This window comes from Prionailurus viverrinus, chromosome D1 (assembly GCF_022837055.1).
Source record: "Prionailurus viverrinus isolate Anna chromosome D1, UM_Priviv_1.0, whole genome shotgun sequence".
Lineage (NCBI taxonomy): Eukaryota > Metazoa > Chordata > Mammalia > Carnivora > Felidae > Prionailurus > Prionailurus viverrinus.
The window spans coordinates 49,446,196-49,468,672 of record NC_062570.1 but is presented as its reverse complement, the minus strand read 5'-3'; the positions used below and the strand labels follow the sequence as shown (position 1 = coordinate 49,468,672).

Below are 22,477 nucleotides of genomic sequence, written 5' to 3'. Positions count from 1 at the left end.
ACATGAGAAAAATAGGATTTTGTGTCCATATGCCCTCTCCGTCCTTCTTGGAATTATCCCATTATGCCTTCCTTATTTCACCCACTGTATGCATCCTATTTCCATATTTGTTGAATCTGTCTCCTTTTCTGTTCCTGCTGTTACTCTCAGTTGAGAGTTTCAGCCTCTCTGGTGTGGACCACTGTAGCTTCTTACAAGGTCTTCCTGAGTCTCTAGTCTTACCTTTTTGTTCCCCTTCAGCAATAGGATGGGTTTGTGTGTGTGTGTGTGTGTGTGTGTGTGTGTGTGTGTGTGTGTGGTTTCTTGACCACATCCTACAATTCATGCTGTCTAGGATGCCTTTCCCTTGTCCCCATTTTATCTGGCAAACTCCTGTTAATCCTTGAAGATTCATCTTAGAACTCACTTTCCCCAGAAATCCTTTTCTTTCTCATTTCCTTCTATCCTGGCTGATTTAGAAGTCTTCTGTGCTTCCATAAGTTCTTATGAATATTTGTCATTGTTCTTATTGCATTATTTTATAATTTTTTTGTTTGTATCTCTCTGTGAGTTCTTTGAGGATAGAGACCATGTTGCCTTCATCTTTTTATCTTTATGGTAGAGACCAAATTAATGTTGAGTGGATACATGGGTGGATGAATGAATGAATTGGGATGGAATGTGGTGGGGGAGAAAAGGCTGTAAAGTTAGATGTAGCCAAGTTAGTGGAGGGCATACATTGTCCTACTGAGGGTTTGGGCTTTGTTCTCTAGACTAGCAGTGGATAACCAGATGCAGTTAGTGGAATAGAGGCATGGAGTGATCAGGATAGTGTCCTTGTACAAGATGGATTAGAATGTCCTGTATAAAATGGATTAGAGTGAGTAGAACATCATTTGTAGATCTTGTATTACTAGTTTAAAGGAGAATAATGAAAGTCTGACCTAGGGGATTACATCATTAAACATCATTAAGTGGCTTGGTTATTTTTGGTGCCCTCCTTACTCCCTTCCCCATATGCATATTTCTTAATTGTTCTTCAAGATCTTGCTCACATGTTTACTACTCCAACGTCTTAATTTTACCTATACTCAGGGCAATACTGTCATTTTTTTTATTTTATTGAATTTATCCAAATACATTTTAAAGTGTTGGTGGAAATAAAATGCATTAAATCCCTGTTCATTTGCCATCATATTATCTTAGTGCCTGGAATGTGCTAGATGCTCAGAAAGGATTTTGAATAAAATGTTATAGCATTTTGCTAAGGGGTGGCATGAGATGCAATTCCATCCCTCAAAGAAATTAACATTTGAGTTATTGAGAAAGGACATACACATGGATAAGTAGTAGTACCAGATTGCCTAGATTTTCTACCAGAAATGTTGGTGAGTTCTTTTGAAAACAGTTTGAGGTCAGGAATCATGACTTTTTGTTTAGGAAATGCTTTGATTAAACTCTGTACTCTTCCTCCCCCAACATCTGTTCATGCTGAGATATCTGTATTGCTTCTGGCTTACAGTACACATTAAATATTTCACAGTCACAGTGCAGTTTTGTGATGTTTGGAACATTAAATTATAAAACATAAGACCCCTAGAGTGTATGAAGTAAAAATTGTGACCTGCCATTCCTTTCTTAGTGTAGTAGTATGAGAAAGATAAGAAAAGTATATTGATAGAATGTATCAGCCTATGTGAGGTGAGGCTCTTGTAAAGTCTTTATCACTGGAGAGTAGGCCTTTGTTACAGAGAATGCACTGGGTATATTTCAGAATCATTACTTTCCCCCTTCCCCTGCTGAAGACATGAAAAGAGTCTTCTTGACTTTTCACAGTGATAACCTGGTGGGATTTACCTAGTGGGGTAAAATCTATGAAAATGTGGGGGCCTTCTAAGACTGTGGCCTCAAGAGTTTCTCACTAGTAGGCTAATGCTTTCCCGACATCTAGCAATTTGTCACAGTTACCATTTCAGCACTTCTAGGAGTTTATGGCTCCAGTGGCTTCTGCTCCAGGTAAGCTGAACTTGTTTGTGCTTCTGTATTTGTGTGTCTCTCCAGACTTGAGGAGGCAGTTGGCCTTGAGACCTCAGTTCTCTGATAAGTCCAAGAAAAGTAATTGATTTTCTGTTTGACAGCTTTTTTCCTGTATCTATGCGAGTGACAACTTCAATGCTCTTTATGTGTTAGAGCTGAAATGGAAGTCTGATTAAGATGTTAACCACAAATATCTTTGTAATAAATTATTTGGAAAATCAAAGTGATTTTGTGCTTTCTATTGAATCATTGCTTTAGGCTTTTTTTTTTTTTGTAATATATTTTAAGCAATTTTTCAATAGGTGCCCAGAAGAAGGTGCATTTTGGTAACATACATGATGCAGTACGGGCTGGAGATGTAAAGCAGCTTTCAGAAATAATAGAACGTGGAGCCAGCATTAATGAAGTTGACATTCTCCATAAGTTTTCCCCTTTACATTGGGCAGCACATTCTGGAAGTTTAGAGGTAAGAAGCTGTATAAATTACTAAACTGAAGTAAGTTTACAGCTGTTAGCAATTTTGAAGATTTAGCAAATAGGACTGAGACTTTATGCTAGGTATTTGAAATATTTTTCTTTTTCCTCTTTTTTTAAAGTTTGTTTGTTTGTTTGTTTGTTTATTTATTTTTTGAGAGAGATAGAGCGTCAGCCGGGAGGGGCAGAGAGGGAAGGAGAGAGAGAATTCCAAGCAGGCTCCGCACTGTCAGAGCAGAGCCCCAAGGGGGCTCAAACCCATGAACTGTGAGATCACGACCTGGGCTGAGATCAGGAGCTGGATGCTCAACCGACTTAGCTACCCATGCGCCCCAGAAGTATTTTTCTTTTTCAATTCATCGTGATATTTGTTGTTCTGGTTACTGTACCTTTGTAACAAATTATCCCAAAAGTTAGTGGCATAAAATAAGCATTGATACTCAGAAGCGAATCAGGAATTTGAATCTCATGGATAGCTCGTCTCTTTTTCATGATGTCTGGGGCTTCAGCTAGAAGATTGAAATACTGAGGCTGAAATCTTCTGAAGGCTTGTTCACGCAGATGTCTGGTGGAAGATGCGAGCTACAGGCTGGCTGCCTTAATTCCTCTCCATGTGAAGCCTCTCCACCTGGGCTAATTTGTGATTCCTCACAATGTGGTGGCTGAGTTCCAAAGGCAAGCCTGGAGGGTAACTTACAGAGGGTAACATATGAATACCTAATTCTATCAAATCTTAATATTTTTGCTATGGTTGCTTTAGATTTTTAGAAAATAAATGGAGCCTCACAGATGTATTTGAAGTCCCTTAGCATTCCTCACGGGTGCCATTCCTCCCCTAACAACTCCAGAAGTAACTATTACCCTGCATTTGGTGTTTGATATTCCCATGTAGGGGCACCTGTGTGGCTCAGTCAGTTGAGTGTCCGACTTTTAATTTGGGCTCAGGTCATAATCCTAGGGTCATGGGATTGAGCCCCATTCACCATGGAGCCTGCTTGGGCTTCTCTCTCTCTCTCTCTCTCTCTCTCTCTCCCTTCCCTCTGCCCCCTCCCTTGCCCTTGGGCATGCTCTCCCTTTCTCTCTCTCTCTCTCAAAATAAATTTAAAAAAATACTATCTATGTTTTATGTTGTTATTAAATGATTGTATCATTGTTTTTAATAACATTTTATATAAATGACATTATACTGTGTTCATCATTCTGCAGCTTTTTGTGTTCAACAATGTATTTTTGAGGCTTAACTATGATGGCATTTATGTATTCCATTTCTTTCAGGCATGTTATAATTATTCTTAGACTAATATCATCCATTTTTCAATGGCTATTTAGTTGGTTTTATTTTTTAGCGAGTACAGGCAGTGCTTACTGAATATTTTTATGCAAAAATTATTCTCAGGTTGTATACAAGGCCAACTGCACTTTTTCCTCATGATTAGAGATTATGTGTGGAGAACTTATTTTAATTACCACATTTCCCTAGCCGGTAGGCTGCAGGAGGTCTGCTAGGAAGTGTTTGTTTTTTCCCCCTACCACACAGAGACTGCTTTCTATGAAAATGGCTTCTCTGTGTGATTTCTTGTTTGTTTGGGTTTCTCTGCTTCTCAAAACTGAATCTGGCCTGGAGAATCTCTCCGCCAGTTGTGTGCCCCACTTGAACTGTTGTAAACAAGGATTTTTTGATTTGGCCTATTAGTGGCTTCCTCTCATCTAGGAAGTATGTGCCATGATGGTTCTTTCTCAGTTTGTAGCCCTGGGTGGGTATGTTCTCTGTTTCCTTCCATATCCCTATTGGATCTACACTTTGACAGCTTTCCCATTTGTTTTGTAGCTTCAGATGTTTCTTAGTTTCATCAAGGATAGAGTTTTATTCCTGTTTTTCTTGCTTTTTTTTTTTTTAATGATTTCAAAGAGAGTGGGGTTTCCTCTCTTTTGTGGTATCCTTTCAGCCTTTCTGATTACTCCCAGTCTTCTTTGTTTAACCTCCTCTGACTACTCTATAAATATAAGTTTTTTTTATATTTCTGCTAATAGCCTTTTCTCTCCTACTTTATGTACTCTCTCTAGACAGTCTTTTAGCATTCCTTGGTTTTATCACTACTACATAATTATTGATTTGCTTTCTCTCTTGAACTCTGCTTATGTATCAGGTGCTTGATCAATAACAGCACATATGCATCTGACTGGATCTCTAATTGGTCTGAAACTAAACTAGTACTCTTTTCCCTCCCTTTCTTAGTTTTCCAGGCTATTGACTTGGCATCATTATTGCATTGTCTCCATTTTTTCCAGAAGTGAAACACAATATCAACATTTGTCTGAAGGTGCACTTGATAATGCAGTGAGAACTGATCATTAGGTCATTGATTTTGTTCCATCTTTGTCTCCTGAGTTTGTCCTCTCCACCCTTTTAGCCACTGCTTTAGATCTAATTGATTTTCTTCTTTTGAAACCTTTAAGTCTGTGTAGTGACTTTTTATCCCCTATAGGATAAAGTTCAAGCGACTTAATACAAGAGACTTCTCCCTGCAACCTCATCTCCCATAATACTTGTTTTATTCTGTAATACTGGTGACTACTGTCATTTCCCAAACTAGCCTGCTGTTCTTTGTTATCCTAGACTTTACACATACGGTTTTATCTGCCTGGTTTCACTCACCTCTTCCTACTGGTTACTTGGTTGAATTCCAGGTCAGGCAGCACCCACTTGGCAAAGCTTTCTGTGTCTCCCCCCCCCCCCCCCCCAACGTCCCTTAGTAACCTACCTAGGAGCTACACCTAAATCTTACACATATTTTTAAAACTATATTTATTTGTATTTATCACATTGAATTGATCACTTTGAATCTCTTTTAGATTTTGAGCTCTTTGAAGGTACCATTTGGGTTTTGTTCCTCTTTTTTTCCACATTTGGCATATTGGATTCTCAATAAATGTTTGCTGTATATCTGAATTTGCTGAACTAAATATATATACATTAAAAAAAAAACCCACATATATATATATGTGTGTGTGTGTGTGTGTGTGTGTGTGTGTGTTTAAGACTTATTTTTGGGACATGCCTGGGTGGCTCAGTCAGTTGTGTGTCTGACTTTGGTTCAGGTTATGATCTCATGGTTTGTGGGTTCGAGCCTCGTGTTGGGCTGTGTGCTGACAGATTCTGTGTCTCCCTCTCTCTCTGTCCTTCCCTCCACTCATGCTTTGTCTCTCTCAAAAATAAATAAATGTTAAAAAAAAAAGTAAAAGATTTATTTTTAGAGAGAGAGAGAGAGAGAGAGAGCAAACAAGTGGGGAGAGAGGGAGGGAGAGGGGGAGAGACAGAATGAGAGAGAGACAGAGAGAGAGAGAGAGACAGAGAGACAGAGAGAGAGAGAGAATCTCAAGCAGGCTCCATGCCCAGCACAGAGATGACATGGAGCTTGATCCCACAACCCTGAGATCATGACCTGAGCCAAAATCAAGAGTCAGATGCTCAACTGACTGAGCCACCCAGACGCCCCTTAAATTTATATTTTAAGTGTTAGCATAGTGCATAACAGATATTCCGGAAATGTTTGTTGAATTTTAACAAAAATAAGTTAAACCAAAACATTTTGGTTCCTGTCTACCTTTCCATTTAAAGATCATCTCCTCGGGGCGCCTGGGTGGCGCAGTCGGTTAAGCGTCCAACTTCAGCCAGGTCACGATCTCGCGGTCCGTGAGTTCGAGCCCCGCGTCAGGCTCTGGGCTCATGGCTCAGAGCCTGGAGCCTGTTTCCGATTCTGTGTCTCCCTCTCTCTCTGCCCCTCCCCCGTTCATGCTCTGTCTCTCTCTGTCCCAGAAATAAATAAAAACGTTGAGAAAAAAAAAAAAACATTTTAAAGATCATCTCCTCATTCTCTACTCGCCTACTACATTAATGCTCTCACATTTTGTTATCCTTTCTGAAATTTCTTAAGACTGTGGTACTTATGTTGGTAATATAATCACTAGATAAACAACTAGTGAAAACTATGCTTCATTAGACTTCATTTTTTTTTTTCTTCGTGAGATGAAATCAGCTCTTGAGCCCCTATGGTAAACTTTTTATTTCAGATATATTTTTTACTTCCAGAATTTCTTTTTCTTCTTTCTTTTTTTTAAAAATAACTTGTCTCGGGGCGCCTGGGTGGTTCAGTCGGTTAAGCGTCTGACTTCAGCTCAGGTCATGATCTCACAGTCTGTGAGTTCGAGCCCCGCGTCGGGCTCTGGGCTGATGGTTCAGAGCCTGGAGCCTGTTTCCGATTCTGTGTCTCCCTCTCTCTCTGCCCCTCCCCCGTTCATGCTCTGTCTCTCTCTGTCTCAAAAATAAATCGTTAAAAAAAATGTTTTAAAAATAAAAATAACTTTTCTCTTTGTGTATATTTTCTTTTTTTTTTTCATTTTCTGCAATTGTATTACTACTTTCACATTTTAAAGTTAACTTGGAAATATAATGGTATTTAATATATTTGGATAGGAATCAATATTTTAATATTCATGGACACAAAATAATTACAATTATTTGAAATTAAAATGTATCTTAATAATCTATGACTGAACAATAGTCTCAAAAACATAGATACTTATAGTTTTATTATAATTCATATAATTCATTTTTATCCACAACTTTGAAATTGAATTGTTTGCCAAACATAGCATGAATTAAGCAAAACTTTAATTCAATTAATACATTTTTATGAGTGTGTATTTCTATTAAAGATTTTATTAAAAAAATTAAAAAAAAAATTTTTTTTTCCAACATTTATTTATTTTTGGGACAGAGAGAGACAGAGCATGAACGGGGGAGGGGCAGAGAGAGAGGGAGACACAGAATCGGAAACAGGCTCCAGGCTCTGAGCCATCAGCCCAGAGCCTGACGCGGGGCTCGAACTCACGGACCGTGAGATCGTGACCTGGCTGAAGTCGGATGCTCAACCGACTGCGCCACCCAGGCGCCCCTATTTAAAAAATTTTTAATGTTTATTTATTTTTGAGAGAGAGACAGAGTGTGAGCTGGGAAGGGACAGAGAGAGGGAGACAGAATTTGAAGCACGCTCCAGACTCCAAGCTGTCAGGACAGAGCCTGATGTGGGGCTTCAACTCATGAACCACGAGATTATGATCTGAGCCTAACTAAGATGGACACTTAGGCAACTGAGTACACAGGTACCTCCCTCCTTTTTTTTTTAATAAGTGCACTCTTTTTTTTTTTTTTATATGTTTATTTTTGAGATAGAGGCAGAGCATGAGCGGTGGAGAAGCAGAGACAGAGGGAGACACAGAATCCAAAGCAGCCTCCAGGCTCTGAGCTGTCAGCACAGAGTCTGAGGTGGGGCTCTAACCCATGAACTGCAAAATCATGACCTGAGCCAAAATTGGACACTTAATGAACTGAGCCATACAGAGACCCCTTTTATGTTTTTAAGTAATCTCTATACCCAACATGGGACTTGAACTCACAACCCTCACAGGGTCAAGAGTTGTATGCTCTGCTGACTGAGCCAGCCAGGCTCCTATATGTATGTGTGTTAAAAAATTTTTTTATAAGTATACTCCTTAATTGCTGTTTCAGCCACTCCTCACTCACCTCCTCTCTGATAACTATCAGTTTGTTCTCTATAGTTATGAGTCTGTTTCTTGGTTTGTCTTCTCTCTCTCTTTTTTTTAACCTTTGCTCGTTTGTTTTGTTTCTTAAATTCCACATAAGAGAGAGATCATATGTATTTGTCTTTCTCTGAATGACTTATTTCTCTTTGATGAGTCATTGTCATCATACTTTCCTTTAATTTTTTAAAATGTTTATTTATTTTGGGATAAAGAGAGAGCACTAGTGGGGAAGGAGCAGAGAGAGAGAGAGAGAGAGAGAGAGAGAGAGAGAGAGAGAATCCCAAGCAGGCTCCACATTGTCAGTTCAGAGCATGACATGGGGCTTGAGCTTATGAATTGTGATATCATGAGCTGAAATCAAGAGTCAGATGCTTAACCAGCTGAGCCACTCAGGTGCCCCTCCTTTAATTCTTTAAATATAAATTCTTTCATTTTTATTTATTTTTTAAAGTTTATTTATTTTGAGAGAAACAGAGACTGTGTGAGTGGGGGAGGGGCAGAGACAGGGAGGCAGAGAATCTCAAGCAGGCTCTGCCAGTACAGAGCCTGACATGGGGTTTGAAGTCACAAAACCTCGAGATCATGGCCTGAGATGAAACCAAGAGTCGGATGCTTAACTGACTGGGCCACTAGGCGCCCCTAAATATAAATTCTTTAAAAAAAATTCCTTTTAGTTATCCCAAACTGTTTATAATAACTGCCATATTAAGTCATATTAAGTCCAACCCTGGGCCCTTTCAGATATTGTTTCTGTTGATCATTGTATACATCTCATAATTTTTTTTGTTTGACTAGACATTTTAAAAACAGCGCTTTTTTTTTTTTTTTAATTGAGAGAGGTAGAGAGAGTTCGAGTGGGGCAGAGGGTGAGAGAGACTATCTCGAGCAGGTTCCACACTAGGCCTGGAGCCTAATGTGGGGCGTGATCCCACAACCCTGGGATCAGGACCTGAGCTGAAATCAAGAGTTGGATGCTCAACTGACTGAGCCACCTAGGCGCCCCAGAAAACTGCACGTTTTAGATTATATATTGTAGCAGCTTTGAATTCTGATCTTATTCAGGTGTGCTTGTTGCTATGTGTTTACTTGTTGACTTACCTGGACTAAGTGTATGGAATCTGTTCCCCACAGTGTGCAGTCGCTGCTTAGTTTTTTTTGTTTTTGTTTTTAAAAATGCTTATTTTTTTTAAATTAAAAAAAATTGTTTAAATGTAATTTATTGTCAAGTTAGCTAACATACAGTGTGTACAGTGTGCTCTTGGCTTTGGGGGTAGATTCCCATGATTCATTGCTTACATACAATACTCAGTGCTCATCCCAACAAGTGCCCTCCTCAATGCCCATCACCCATTTTCCCCTCTCCCCAGTCTCCCCATCAGCCCTCAGTTTGTTTTCTGTATTTAACAATCTTTTAAGGTTTACCTCCCTCTTGTTTGAAACTATTTATTCCCCTTTCCTTCCCCCATGGTATTCTGTTAAGTTTCTCAAATTCCACATTTGAATGAAAACATATGATATCTGTCTTTCTCTATTACACTTAGCATAATACCTTCCAGTTCCATCCATGTTGCTGCAAATGGCAAGATTTCATTCTTTCTCATTGCCAAGTAGTATTCCATTGTGTATATAAACCACATCTCTTTATCCATTCATCAGTTGATGGACATTTGGGCTCTTTCCATAATTTGGCTATTGTTGAAATCGCTGCTATAAACATTGGGTACATGTGCCCATATGAATCAGCACTCCTGTATCCTTTGGATAAATTCCTAGTAGTGCTATTGCTGGATTGTAGGGTAATTCTATTTTTAATTTTTTGAGGAATCTCCACACTGTTTCCCAGAGTGGCTGCACCAGTTTGCATTCCCACCAACAGTGCAAGATGGTTCCTGTTTATCCACATCCTTGCCAACATCTGTTGTTTCCTGAGTTGTTAATTTTAGTCACTCTTACTGGTGTGAGGTGGTATCTCAATGTGGTTTTGATTTGTATTTCCCTGATGATGAGTGATATTGAGCATCTTTTCATAAAATATCTAGGAATAAACCTAACCAAAGATATAAAAGATCTGTATGCTGAAAACTATAGAAAACTTATGAAGGAAATTGAAGAAGACGCAAAGAAATGGAAAACCATTCCATGCTTATGGATTGGAAAAACAAATATTGTTAAAATGTCAATACAGCTGAAAGCAATCTACGTATTCAATGCAATCCCAGTCAAAATTGCACCAGCATTATTCTTAGAGCTAGAACACACAATCCTAATGTTTGTATGGAACCACAAAAGACCCTGAATAACCAAAGTAATGTTGAAAAAGAAAACCAAAGCGGGAGTCATTACAATCCTGGACTTTAGCCTCTACTACAAAGCTGTAATCATCAAGATAGTATGGTTTTGACACAAAGCAGACACATAGACCATTGGAAGAGACTAGAGGATGCAACCTGGGTGGCTCAGTCAGTTAAGTGTCAGATTTCAGCTCAGGTCATGATCTCATAGATCATGAGTTTGAGTCCTGCATTGTGCTGTGTGCTGATAGCTGAGCCTGGAGCCTGCTTCTGATTCTGTGTCTCCCTCTCTCTCTTCCCCTCTCATGCTCAGTTTGTCTCTCTCAAAAATAAATAAACATGAAAAAAAATTAAAAAAATAGAGAATGTAGAATTGGACCCACAAATGTATGGCCCACTAATCTTTGGCAAAGCAGGAAAGAATAATATCTAATGGAAAAAAGACAGTCTCTTTACCAAATGGTGCTGGGAGGACTGGACAGCAACATGCAGAAGAATGAAACTGGACCACTTTCTTATTACCATACACAAGATAAACTCAAAATGGGTGAAAGACCTAAATGTGAGACAGGAAACCATCAAAACCCAAGAGAGGAGGGGCGTCTGGGTGGCTCAGTCGGTTTAGCACCGACTTCAGCTCAGGTCATGATCTTATGGTTTGTGGGTTTGATTCCTGCATTGGGCTCTGTGCTGACAGCTCAGAGCCTGGAGCTTGCTTTGGATTCTGTATCTCTCTCTCTGTCCCTCCCCTGCTCGCACTCTGTCTCTGAAACATAAATAAACATTAAAAAAATTAAAAAAAAAAACCCGAGAGGGGAAAATGCAACAACCTCTTTGACTTCAGCTGCAGCAACTTCTTACTTGACACATTTCTGAAGGCAAGGGAAATAAAAGCAAAAATGAACTATTGGGACCTCATCAAGATAAAAAGCTTCTGCACTGCAAGGGAAACAATCAACAAAACTAAAAGGCAACCAATGGAATGGAAGAAGATATTTGCAAATGACATATCAGATAACGAGTTAGTATCCAAAGCAAACTCAACACCCAAGAAATAACCCAGTGAAGAAATGGGCAGATGACATGAATAGACACTTTTCCAAAGAAGACATCCAGATGGCCAACAGACACATGAAAATAATTCTTACTATTTTTTAAAAAAAAATTTTTACTTTTTTAAATAAATTAAAAAAATGTTTTATTTTTGAGAAACAGAGACACAACGTGAGTGGGGCAGGGGCAGAAAGAGAGGTAGACACAGAATTGGAAGCAGGCTCCAGGTTCTGAGCTGTCAACACAGCGCCTGATGCGGGGCTCGAACCTACAAACCGTGGGATCATGACCTGAGCCGGAGTCAGATGCTTAACTGACTGAGCCACCCGGGCCCCCAAACTTTTTTTTTTATAATTTTTTTTTTTTTAAAGAAAATTCTTATTATCTTTAAGCCTGGCTTCCTAGGGGTTACTATTGCATCAGTGACTGATCAGAGGTTGTGCTTAGGCACCTTGAGCCCGTAAGGTTTCTGTCTTTCTCTGATGAGTCTGTGTGTGGCTTGGGGAATGTTTTCCAAGTCCAAGCAGTTTATTATAAGTCAGCTTGACTTTGCTTTTTTTTTTTTTAATTTAAATTTTTTAAAATAATGTGTTTAGCCAGGGATATATAGCCAACTTGGGCCCTCTTCAATCTTTCCTGAGAATAAGCAGCTTTGTATATGTAGATGGCCTTTTAGATTACAAGGGATAAGTGGAATCTTAGCAAGGCCCACTGGCTCTCTAATTTCTTGGGTGTTTCTATTAGTTTTATGGGAGATCTTTTGTTTTTTGTCTTACCCAGTATTGTCACTTCAGGTGAGCTCTAATATTGGCTTTCCCAGATTGTTGGCCACTTGGGTTTGGAATTGTTTTTGACTATGTGCTTGGGCATGAAATTTTCAGTCCCTCCAGCAAGACAGTGAGCTGTTCAGCTGGGGAGAAATTCTGTACCCTATAGCTGTGGGGTAGGGATAGTTGTAGTCTCAGGCTAATCTGCCACAGATTCCACTTGTTGTTACTGAGATTCAGAAGATTTTCTTGAGTAAATGCTTCTTATTTTGCTATATGCCTCTGATGAATTCCCAGAGTCTTGAAATTGTTGTTTTTGAAAACTTTATCTGGTTTTATCATTGCTTCTTGGGGAAGATTTGCCAAGCTCCTCATTTAGCCATTTCTGAAATCTTATTGATTGGTCAGTTGATTTTTGGCAAAGATACAAATGCAATCCAATGGAGAACAGATGGTATTTTCATTAAATGCTGCTGGCACAATGGAACAGTCGTATGTGAGAAAATGAATCTCAACTTATATTTGGCACCTCATGTAAAAATATACTCAGAATAGATCATAAACAAAGGTAAAACTTAATCTTGTAAGACTTCTGGGAGAAAACATAAGTGAAAATATTTGCAAATCATATATCTAAGAACTTGTAGCCAGAATATATGGGACTCTTATAATTTGGTAGTAAGAAAACAAAAAACCCAAATAAAAAATGAGTGCATGACTTCAATAGACACTTCAAAAGTACCAATTGAATGGCAATTGGATGGCAATTGAGCACATGACATGTTCAACATCATTAGCCATTAAGGAAATGCAAATTAAACCTACAGTCAGATGCCACTACATACCTATTAGAATGGCAAAACAAAAACAAAAATGATACTACCAAGTATTGACAAGAATAGGGAGCAACTGGAACTCTTGTACATTGCTAGTAGAAATGTAAAATGGTATAGCCACTTTGGAAAACAGCTTGGTAGTTTCTTATAAAGTTCAACATATACTTTACTTATGTTCCAGCAATCCTGCTTAAACATATTATCTAGGAGAAATAAAAAACTTATACATGAATGTTTGCAATGATTTTATTCTCCTGTAACTGAATGGTGTTAGCATACTGTAGTCTGTCCCTAAATATTTGTTGATAAATTGATAACTTACTGTGATTAGTAGTGAAGTTGAGCCTTTTTTTTGTCATCATATTTTATTGGCCTTTTATCTCTCTGACAGGCAAATGATACCTAAATGTTAAAAGCCTTTTAACAAGTGATGCAGCTATAACTGGTGTGACGGTGTATCCCAATGATACAATCAATTCATTCATTCATTCTTTCTTTTCTTTCTTTCTCTCTTTCTTTTTTAAATTTTAAGTAGGTTCCAACCCAGTGTTGTGCTTGAACTAATGACTCTAAGATGGAGAATCTCATGCTTTACCGACTGAGCCAGTCAGGTGCCCCCATACAATAAATTCTTTTTTTTTTAATTAAAAAAATTTTTTTTAACATTTATTATTGAGAGACATAAACAGAGCATGAGCATGGGAGGGGCAGAGAGAAGGGGAGACACAGAATCCGAAGCAGGCTTCAGGCTCTGAGCTGTCAGCACAGAGCCCAATGTGGGGCTTGAAGTCACGAACTGTGAAATCATGACTTGAGCTGAAGCTGGTTGTTTAAGCGACTGAGCCACCCAAGTGCCCTGACAATAAATTTTTTAAAAAGAAACTTCTTGCAGATAGAATCTCCAAACTTGAACATGTGAAGACAGTAATACCGTATGTGGCTCAGACCTCTAGTATTGTAATCTATTGAGACTTATGTTAATTAAAATATTAAATGAGGATGCATTTGACCCTTGCCCCATTTTTCTTTTTCTTTTCCTTCCTTCCTTTCTTTCTTTCTTTCTTTCTTTCTTTCTTTCTTTCGAGTTTGAGAACAAGAGCCAGAGCGAATCAGTTGGGGGAAGGGCAGAGAGAGGGAGAGAGAGATTTCCAAGCAGGTTCCACACTGTCAGCACAGAGCCTGATGCAGGGCTGGAACTTAGGAACCGTGAAATCATGACCTGAGCTGAAATCAAGAGTTGGATGGTTAACCTACTGAGCTATCTAGGTGCCCCAACCCTTGCCTCAACCATTTTTTAAAGCCACTTAAAAAAAATTTCTTTTGGGGCGCCTGGGTGGCTCAGTCGGTTAAGCGGCCGGCTTCAGCTTAGGTCATGATCTCACGGTCTGTGAGTTTGAGCCCCACGTTGGGCTCTGTGCTGACAGCTCAGAGCCTGGAGCCTGTTTCAGATTCTGTGTCTCCCTCTCTCTGACCCTTCCCCGTTCATGCTCTGTCTATCTCTGTCTCAAAAATAAATAAACGTTAAAAAAAAAATAAAAAAAATTTTTTTAGTGTCATCAGAATAACAATGTTTTCTCTGACAGAAGCTTTTAACCCCCTTTAAAGGTCTATGACAGAGGTCGCAAATTGGCAGCCATTGAGTGAAATTGACTCACAGATGTGTTTTGTTCGGCTTACACAGTATTGGTGAAATAAAAGATTTGGATCAGCATTTCACTTACAGCAACAACTGGCTGGGATTAAGTAGCATCTACATTTTATGGACAAGGAATGTGATCTTCACTTTGCCATAGCTCCCACCATTCCCTAATGTTTACCCCCAAAAAACCCCACAAAAAACAAAGATCTAAAGATTTAAAAAAACCAGTTTTGCCTTACCACTTGTTAACATGATTATCTTCTTAATTTAGTGTCTTCACTGGCTCCTCTGGCATGGAGCTGATATCACCCAAGTAACCATGAGAGGTTGGACAGCAGCTCACATAGCTGCAATCAGAGGCCAAGATGCTTGTATGCAGGTAATAATAACTTTGGTTACTTTTTTAAAAATTGGTAAGTTTAATTACTTTAGCATAGTTTGGTTGGGTTGTTGCTTTTATTCTAATAATTTGATCCATAGATTTAGTTCTTTTTCCTAAACAAGAACTTACTGAATTCTATGACTCAGATATTTGGGTACCAAATACAACTTAAATTATGTGAGACTGGGGATCCTTTTATCTCTGAAGTTATTGGCTATCTGATAGATTGTTTTAAGGGCTGTCATAGACATGCCCAGATTATCTCCTTCATAGCTTGCCACGTCTAAAATTTCTTATTTAATGTATTTTTTTTTTTTTTACCAGAGTTACACATTAATATATGCAGGATCTAGCTTATTAGAGTAACTAGATATAATCAGTGTACTGAAATAAACTGGAATTTGGAGGAATACAAAATTGTATAAGCAAACAGTTCCTGGGTATAAGAAGCCTGAGATCCTATTTGGGAATGGTAAGCATTTACTCAGTGAGTTATAAAACATTACAGAGCACAGTCTATGGTTAAGATTCTAATGATTGGAAGGTGATAGAGGAATCATAAATGGAGGAAATAAAACTTCATCTAAGTCTAAAAGAACAGGTTGATTTCAGAAAGTTAAATAGTGAGGAAGCATTGTAAGTAGAGTTTATGTCAGGAGCAAATAAAAATAATGATTATCACTTTTTATGTGTCAATTACAGTTTTTCCATGCATCGCATCATTTAATGTAACAATCTTATGTGTTCCCCTTTTTATAGATAAAGAAACAGATTCAGAGAGTTAAGTACCTTGCCTAAGTAAGTGACAAAGCCAGGACTGGAACCTAGATTTTATTCTATTAACCTCTATCTATAATTCTATGTGAAATACTGGAATTGGAAAAATAAGGGTGTTCAGGGGATAAACTATTATATGAGTTTGAATTGTAGATGTTTTGTTGTTATATACTATTATGAATTAAGTGTGCATAGCCAGGTATGTAAAATATCTTAGAAGTAGAATAAAGATTAATTTGTATAAGAGACAGAGTTTTTATATGCATACTAATATATACCTTACACATACATATAATGCATGCATACTTATACATACGTACACATGCACATGAGCATTAATAGAGGAATGAAGTAATGAAAGCAGTTTTTCAGGAGATTATTCTAACAAGATTTATCAAGGATTACCTAGGATGAGGAGATGATTTGGAGGCAAGAAGACCAGTTAGAGACTTTTGGTGTCATCACTACCCATAGAGGGAGAAATTTTATGGTGGCACTGGGAAAGAAAGAAAATGATTGAAGACATCTTGCAAAGCAGGCATTGATAGAATAGAGTGAAAATTTAAATTAGTTTAAAATTTATTTTAAAAATTAAAATTAAATTTAAATTCATTTAATTTTAAAGACAGAATGACAGATAAGTATGACACTACAGATACATAAATCTGAAAGGCAGGGGAGATATAGGAGCAAAAATGTTGAGTTCAATTTGGCACATGTTGTTTAGGGGCCCTGTAGGTAATTCATGTGCAGAAGGTCCAGGCAGCTGAAAAGGGTGCTGGAGACAAAGATTTCAGGAGTAATAAAGTATAGAGAAGAAAAGGGAGTATTGAGGATTGAATTTTGAAGAATGTTACTAGCAGTGATGGTAGGAAGTGGAGAAATGAGTAAAGAATTCAGAGGAAGAAGTGGGAGATAGGAGAGCCAGGGTTCATTAGGGCTGTGCAAATGAAGGAGGAAGTATAAGAAGTTAGGTAGAGTATCACAGTTACAGGATGAAGCTAAGGAAATGTTATTGGACTTGAGAGCTCACTATCAGGCGAGATTGCTGTATTTCCATGTAGTGTTAGGGGTGGCACATGGTTTGCAGGGGAATTTGAAGTTGAGGCATTGAGGTATTAGTTTGAGAAGTAGGCAATGGAAGAACAAATACCATAGTAACTTCAGGGAACATTAGGGTCGAATGAAGCTTTACTTGTTGCTTTCCTTCCTCTAATCATTAGATGAAACCATTCCCTTTGTTCTCTTCATTCTCAGAGATTTTGTAGTACTTTTTTGGTACTATACTGTGTAGTTGTTGCTTATCAAGGACTTCTTTGTATAGTTGATGATCTTTGTCTCTATGTATGTCCTAATTCCCTAGGTTGACATGTCTTCATATTCTTTGTAGTGATTTTTAAAACACAGCAAACACTGAGAATATGGTTTGTGATGATTATTGACTAGTTTGTTAATTATGGAGACTATTCTTAAAATAGTCTTGATAATTCTTGATAAGAATTATGACTGAATCTTTTGCTAAGATACTGGTAAATACAGACTGGTTAAAAAAGAAAGTCTGAGGGAGTATAACTAGGGGCACCTGGGTGGCTCAGTTGGTTAAGAATCTGACTTCAGCTCAGGTCGTGATCTTAAGGTTCGTGGGTTTGAGCCCCTTGTTGGGCTGTCTGCTGTCAGCACAGAGCCTGCTTCAGATCCTCCGTCTCCCTCTCTCTCTGTCTCTCTTTCTCTCTCTCTGCCCCTCCCCCACTCATGTTCTCTCTAAAAAATAAACAAACATTAAAGAAATACAATATTAAAAAATATTAACTAATAATTCTTTTAAACCAATCACTTGGTATACTATATAGAGAGATGGGCTATGTATATGATATAACCCATATACAGAAACTAGGCCAATTGTAAATTCTGATGGGATTTCCTCAGATGCAGTTAGAAATATTATTTGGAGCTAGAGCTAGTTACTTTAATAAATAATCCTTTTACAGTATTTTGAAACTCAGGTAATAAAAGATACTGCTTTTGAAATAGTGGAAGTTTACTTTTTTAGTTTATTAGCTTACCATTAAAGTATTTAATTTAGTGATTATTAATCTCTGTTCCTGAAAGCATGCCTTATAAATTATATGTACATGCTCAAATCAGAGTGTGAAATCAGGTATTATAAATATCTCTTAGGCAAGGTTAAAAAGGATCTCAAGTGTTTTCTTAGTATTAGCTAAGAATTTCTCATACTTTGCCTGTGGCACATGTGTAAGAATTTATATAGTAATCTAGCTATAGATTGGTAAATTGCTTGCCTAATAATCTGAATCTGCATTTATGATTTAGCATATATATATATTTATGTAAACTCTTATATATCTATTTTGAGGCTCTCATAATCAATGGGGCAAATCTGGCAGCTCAAGATGATCGTGGATGCACTCCTTTACACCTTGCTGCAACACACGGACATTCTTTCACTTTACAGATAATGCTTCGAAGTGGAGTGGTAAGAGATTCTTGTTAATATGTGAGAATGTATAATCAGATATGTAGAGTAGCATTTGGTAGCCTGGTTATCTCTTCCTGACTTTTAAAATCTCTTATATGACTTTGGAGAAGTAATTTGATATATCTCTTTAACTTTTCTGTCTTTAAACATGGGAGCAATAATTTAGATAAAGCTTCAAAAAAACCCAGTTTAGGGGCACCTGGGTGGCTCAGTCAGTTAAGCTTCTGACTCTTGATTTCGGTTCAGCTCATGATCTCAGGGTCATGGGATCAAGCCCTGCATTGGACTCTATGCTGACAACATGGAGCCTGCTTGGGATTCTCTCTCTCTGTCACTCTCACTCTTCCCCTCTCTCCCTTATGCCCTCTCTCCCTCCTTCCCTCCCTCCCTCTCTCCTTCTCCGACTGTGCATGTGTACTTTCTCTCTCTCAAAATAAAGAAACTTTAAAAAATAGAAACCAACTCCAATTTAGCAGTGCAAAGTATTTCAGAGGCTGTGGGTTCTTCATGTCAGTTCAGAGTTTAACTGGGAAGATTCTGAAGTTTTCAAATACATCTTAACCAGTGATTGTAAATCTTTCTGAATTTCTGTGTGCTTGCCTGTTTGTTTTGTAACTTATTTCATACACTAATTTAGAAAGTGATTTTTAATGTTTGTTTATTTTTGAGAGAGAGAGACAGAATGCAAGCGGGGGAGGGGCAGAGAGAGAGGGCGACACAGAATCTGAAGCAGGCTGCAGGCTATGAGCTGTAAGTACAGAGCCCAACGCAAACCACCAAACCACGAGTTCATGATCTGAGGCGAAGTTGGCCGCTTAACCGACAGCCACCCAGGTGCCCCAGAAATTTTCTTTATTGTAATATTTACTTTAATATTTCCCAGTGGTTGTTAAAAAAAAAAAAAAACTTAAAAGAACTAACCATATTGAAGACATTGTGGTAAGAGTTGAGAAAAAGTTAAAGGAATATTAAGCATTTTTATTTTGTCATTAACTCTTTGTTTATGCTCTCAAAGATATGATTGGATCATTTGAGTACATCCCTTTCATTTTATTGGTCAAGAACACAGGTTCTTTTTAAGTCCCTTTTTAAAAACTATTTTTATGAAAGTAGCTATTGTTTTTTTAAAGACTATTTTATAAAATTTCATTAGTATTTTATTAGCTCATATGTTTAAATCAGTAGTAAATTTTTCTATTAAATTTGTTGTTTGCCTTATATTTTTAAGAACAGCCTCCAATTTTCATTTGCAGAATTAAGCTGCTTGACTTATTGTTTCTTCTAAAAATGGAAAAAAACTGAGTTCTTGTGAATGTTACCTCTAGGATCCCAGTGTGACTGATAAGAGAGAATGGAAACCTGTGCACTATGCAGCTTTTCATGGGAGGCTCGGCTGTTTGCAGCTTCTAGTTAAATGGGGATGCGGCATAGAAGATGTGGACTACAATGGAAACCTTCCAGGTATTCTTTACAAAAGCAACTTTTAAATGATTGATTGTGTTTAAGAAATTTAAGCTTGTCATCATTCTAACAGTCCCTCAAAAACCAAAGTAGTAAATACATTGACATGAACATTTTTTACTCTTACACCTATGTTATATATCTGTCATATGATAGATTTTTTTTTTTTCTGGAACCGTATCAGCAAAAGAGAAATTGGCAAAATTAAACTTGGATTTACTCTTCCCACCAGCTGTTTTGTTTATCTGCTGTCTAGGGTTATTATTATTATTATTATTATTAATGTCTATTTATTTGTGAGGGGAGAGAGCAGGGAAGGGGCAGAGAGAGAGGAAGAGAGAGAGAATCCCAAGCAGACTCCACACTGTCAGCTCAGAGCCTGACGCTAGGGTTATTATTTTTTAACTTCATACAGCTTCACTTCCCAGACTACTGTTTATAAAAAAATCATATAAATAGTGGATACTCATGTATTTGAGTTAATTTTCTAACTGCAGTTGGCTAGCCTGCGATTAACTGGCTATTTGAGACCTGTACCTTAAGCACTCTGTCTTCCTCTAAGAGGTGCTGTAGAAATTCAGAAGAGGAATAGGTCACAGAGTGGAGTGCAGGTTACTAAAAACTATACTCGAATTATGTCTTAAAAGAATCTTAAGTAGCAAAACAAGTGAAGGGGGAAGCCCAGGCAAACTTGTTCATATCTGAATAGCTTCACTCAAATCACTTTTTGGCTTAAAAACTTCTTAGATTGCTATGGAGCTCTGATTTCTTAGCTTGGCGTGCTGTATGCTCATAATTTGACGCGTACCTTGGCCTCCTCTTCCACCCCTTTACCCTACTCTCTGGGATTGTTTTGCTTCTTTCCAAAGTACATCCTTTAGTGTTCATATAGAAAAGATCTGTTGTTATGGACTCTCAATTTTTATATATCTGGAAATTAATGTTTTGCTCTTATTCTTTTTTTTAAATAAAATTTTAAACTGAACTATAAACAGAAGTACCCAATTTCAATGCACAGCTCATTGAATTTTCACAAATGAGTAGTTTTCTGTAACCATTAGCCAGATCAAGAAATAGCCTCTTTCATGTCCTCTTTTTGGTTATCAAGAGTCTCCAATGTTACTCATCTCACTTCCAACATAAAAATTAGTACTTTTTTCTTTCTGAACTCTATGGGATAAAATAATACACTGGTATTCCTTTTTGTCTGACTTGACTTTCCAAGGTGATTGTTATCAGTTCATACACTGTTGAGTGGTATTTAAGACTTTGAGTTACTCTACTCTCTCATTAATACTTGTCGTTATTACTTTTTTTAGTTTTAATCATTCTTTTGGGCGTAATACTTTATTGTGGTTTTAATTTGCATTTTTTTGATTAAAAATGTAGAACAGCATTTTTTTTTTTCCTGGAAGTCTATACCTCTCTTTAAAATTTTTTTTTCTCATTTTTTAAATTGAAGTATGTTTGACATACATGCTGTATTAGTCAGTCGTACAACATAATGATTTGACAGTTCTATATATTACTCAGTGTTGACCATGATGAGTGTAGTCACCATCACCATACAACATTATTAGAATATTATTGACTATATTCCTTATGCTGTACTTTTAATCTCCATCATTTATTTTGTAACTGGTAGTTTCTATCTCTTAATCTCCTTTACCTGTTTCTCCCATCCCTTCAAGCCTTCCTCATTCTGGCAGCCTTCAGTTTATTCTTTGTATTTATGAATGTCTCTCTCTCTCTCTCTCTCTACCTCTCTCCTTTTTTTTTTTTTTGTTGGTTTGGTTTTTAGATTCCACATATAAGGGACATCATATGGTATTCGTCTTTCTGTATCTGACTTCAGTCACTTAGCATAATACTCTTTAGTTCCATCCTTGTGGAAAATTACAATATCTCATTCTTTTTATGGCTGAGTAATACTCCATTGTATATATATACCACTTCCTCTTTATCCATTCATCTATCTATGGACACTTAGCTTGCTTCCATATCTGGGCTCTTATAGATAAGGCTGCCATAAACATAGGGTTGCATATACCCCTTTGAATTACTTTTTTTCCATTTCCTTTGGATAAATACCAAGTAGTAGAATTACTAGACCTATGGTATTTCTATTTTTAATTTTTTGAGGAAACTCTATACTATTTTTCACAGTAGTTGCACCAGTTTACCTTTACACCAATAGTACATGAGAGTTCCCTTTTGTTCACATCCTCTCCAAAACCTGTGGTTTTGATTTGCATTTCCCTGATGATGAGTGATGTTGAGCATCTTTTCATGTGTCTATTGGGCATCTGTATGTCTTCTTTGGGAAAATGTGTATTGAGATCCTCTGCCATTTTGAATTGGATTATTTCTGTTTTTATTGTTGAGTTCTTTAAGTTCTTTATATATTTTGGATATTAACCCTTTGTTGGATATAATTTGCAAATATCTTCACCCATTCAGTAGGTTACTTTTTGTTTTGTTGATGGTTTCCTTTGCTGTGCAAAAGCTTTTTATTTTAGTATAGTCCCAGTAGTTTATTTTTGCTTTTTTTTTTTTTTTTTTTTTGGCATGAGAAGATATATCCATAAATATGTTGCTAAGGCCCATGTCCAAGAGATTACTGCCTGTGTTTTCTTTTAGAAATTTTATGATTTCAGGTCTCACATTTAGTTCTTTAATC

General features: G+C 37.4%; 1 protein-coding gene across 1 annotated transcript in view; it reads left to right on the top strand.

Annotated features, from left to right (window-relative positions):
• The window catches only part of ANKRD42 (ankyrin repeat domain 42), a gene marked incomplete at its 5' end in the record, with an annotated part of 72,551 nt that overhangs the window by 1,805 nt on the left and 48,269 nt on the right, over positions 1 to 22,477 (top strand). The window contains 4 exons of the mRNA XM_047823199.1: positions 2,319 to 2,482; positions 14,952 to 15,059; positions 18,214 to 18,333; positions 19,662 to 19,797. Of these exons, the coding sequence (XP_047679155.1) occupies positions 2,319 to 2,482; positions 14,952 to 15,059; positions 18,214 to 18,333; positions 19,662 to 19,797 (528 nt within the window). The remainder of the gene's footprint in view (positions 1 to 2,318; positions 2,483 to 14,951; positions 15,060 to 18,213; positions 18,334 to 19,661; positions 19,798 to 22,477) is intronic.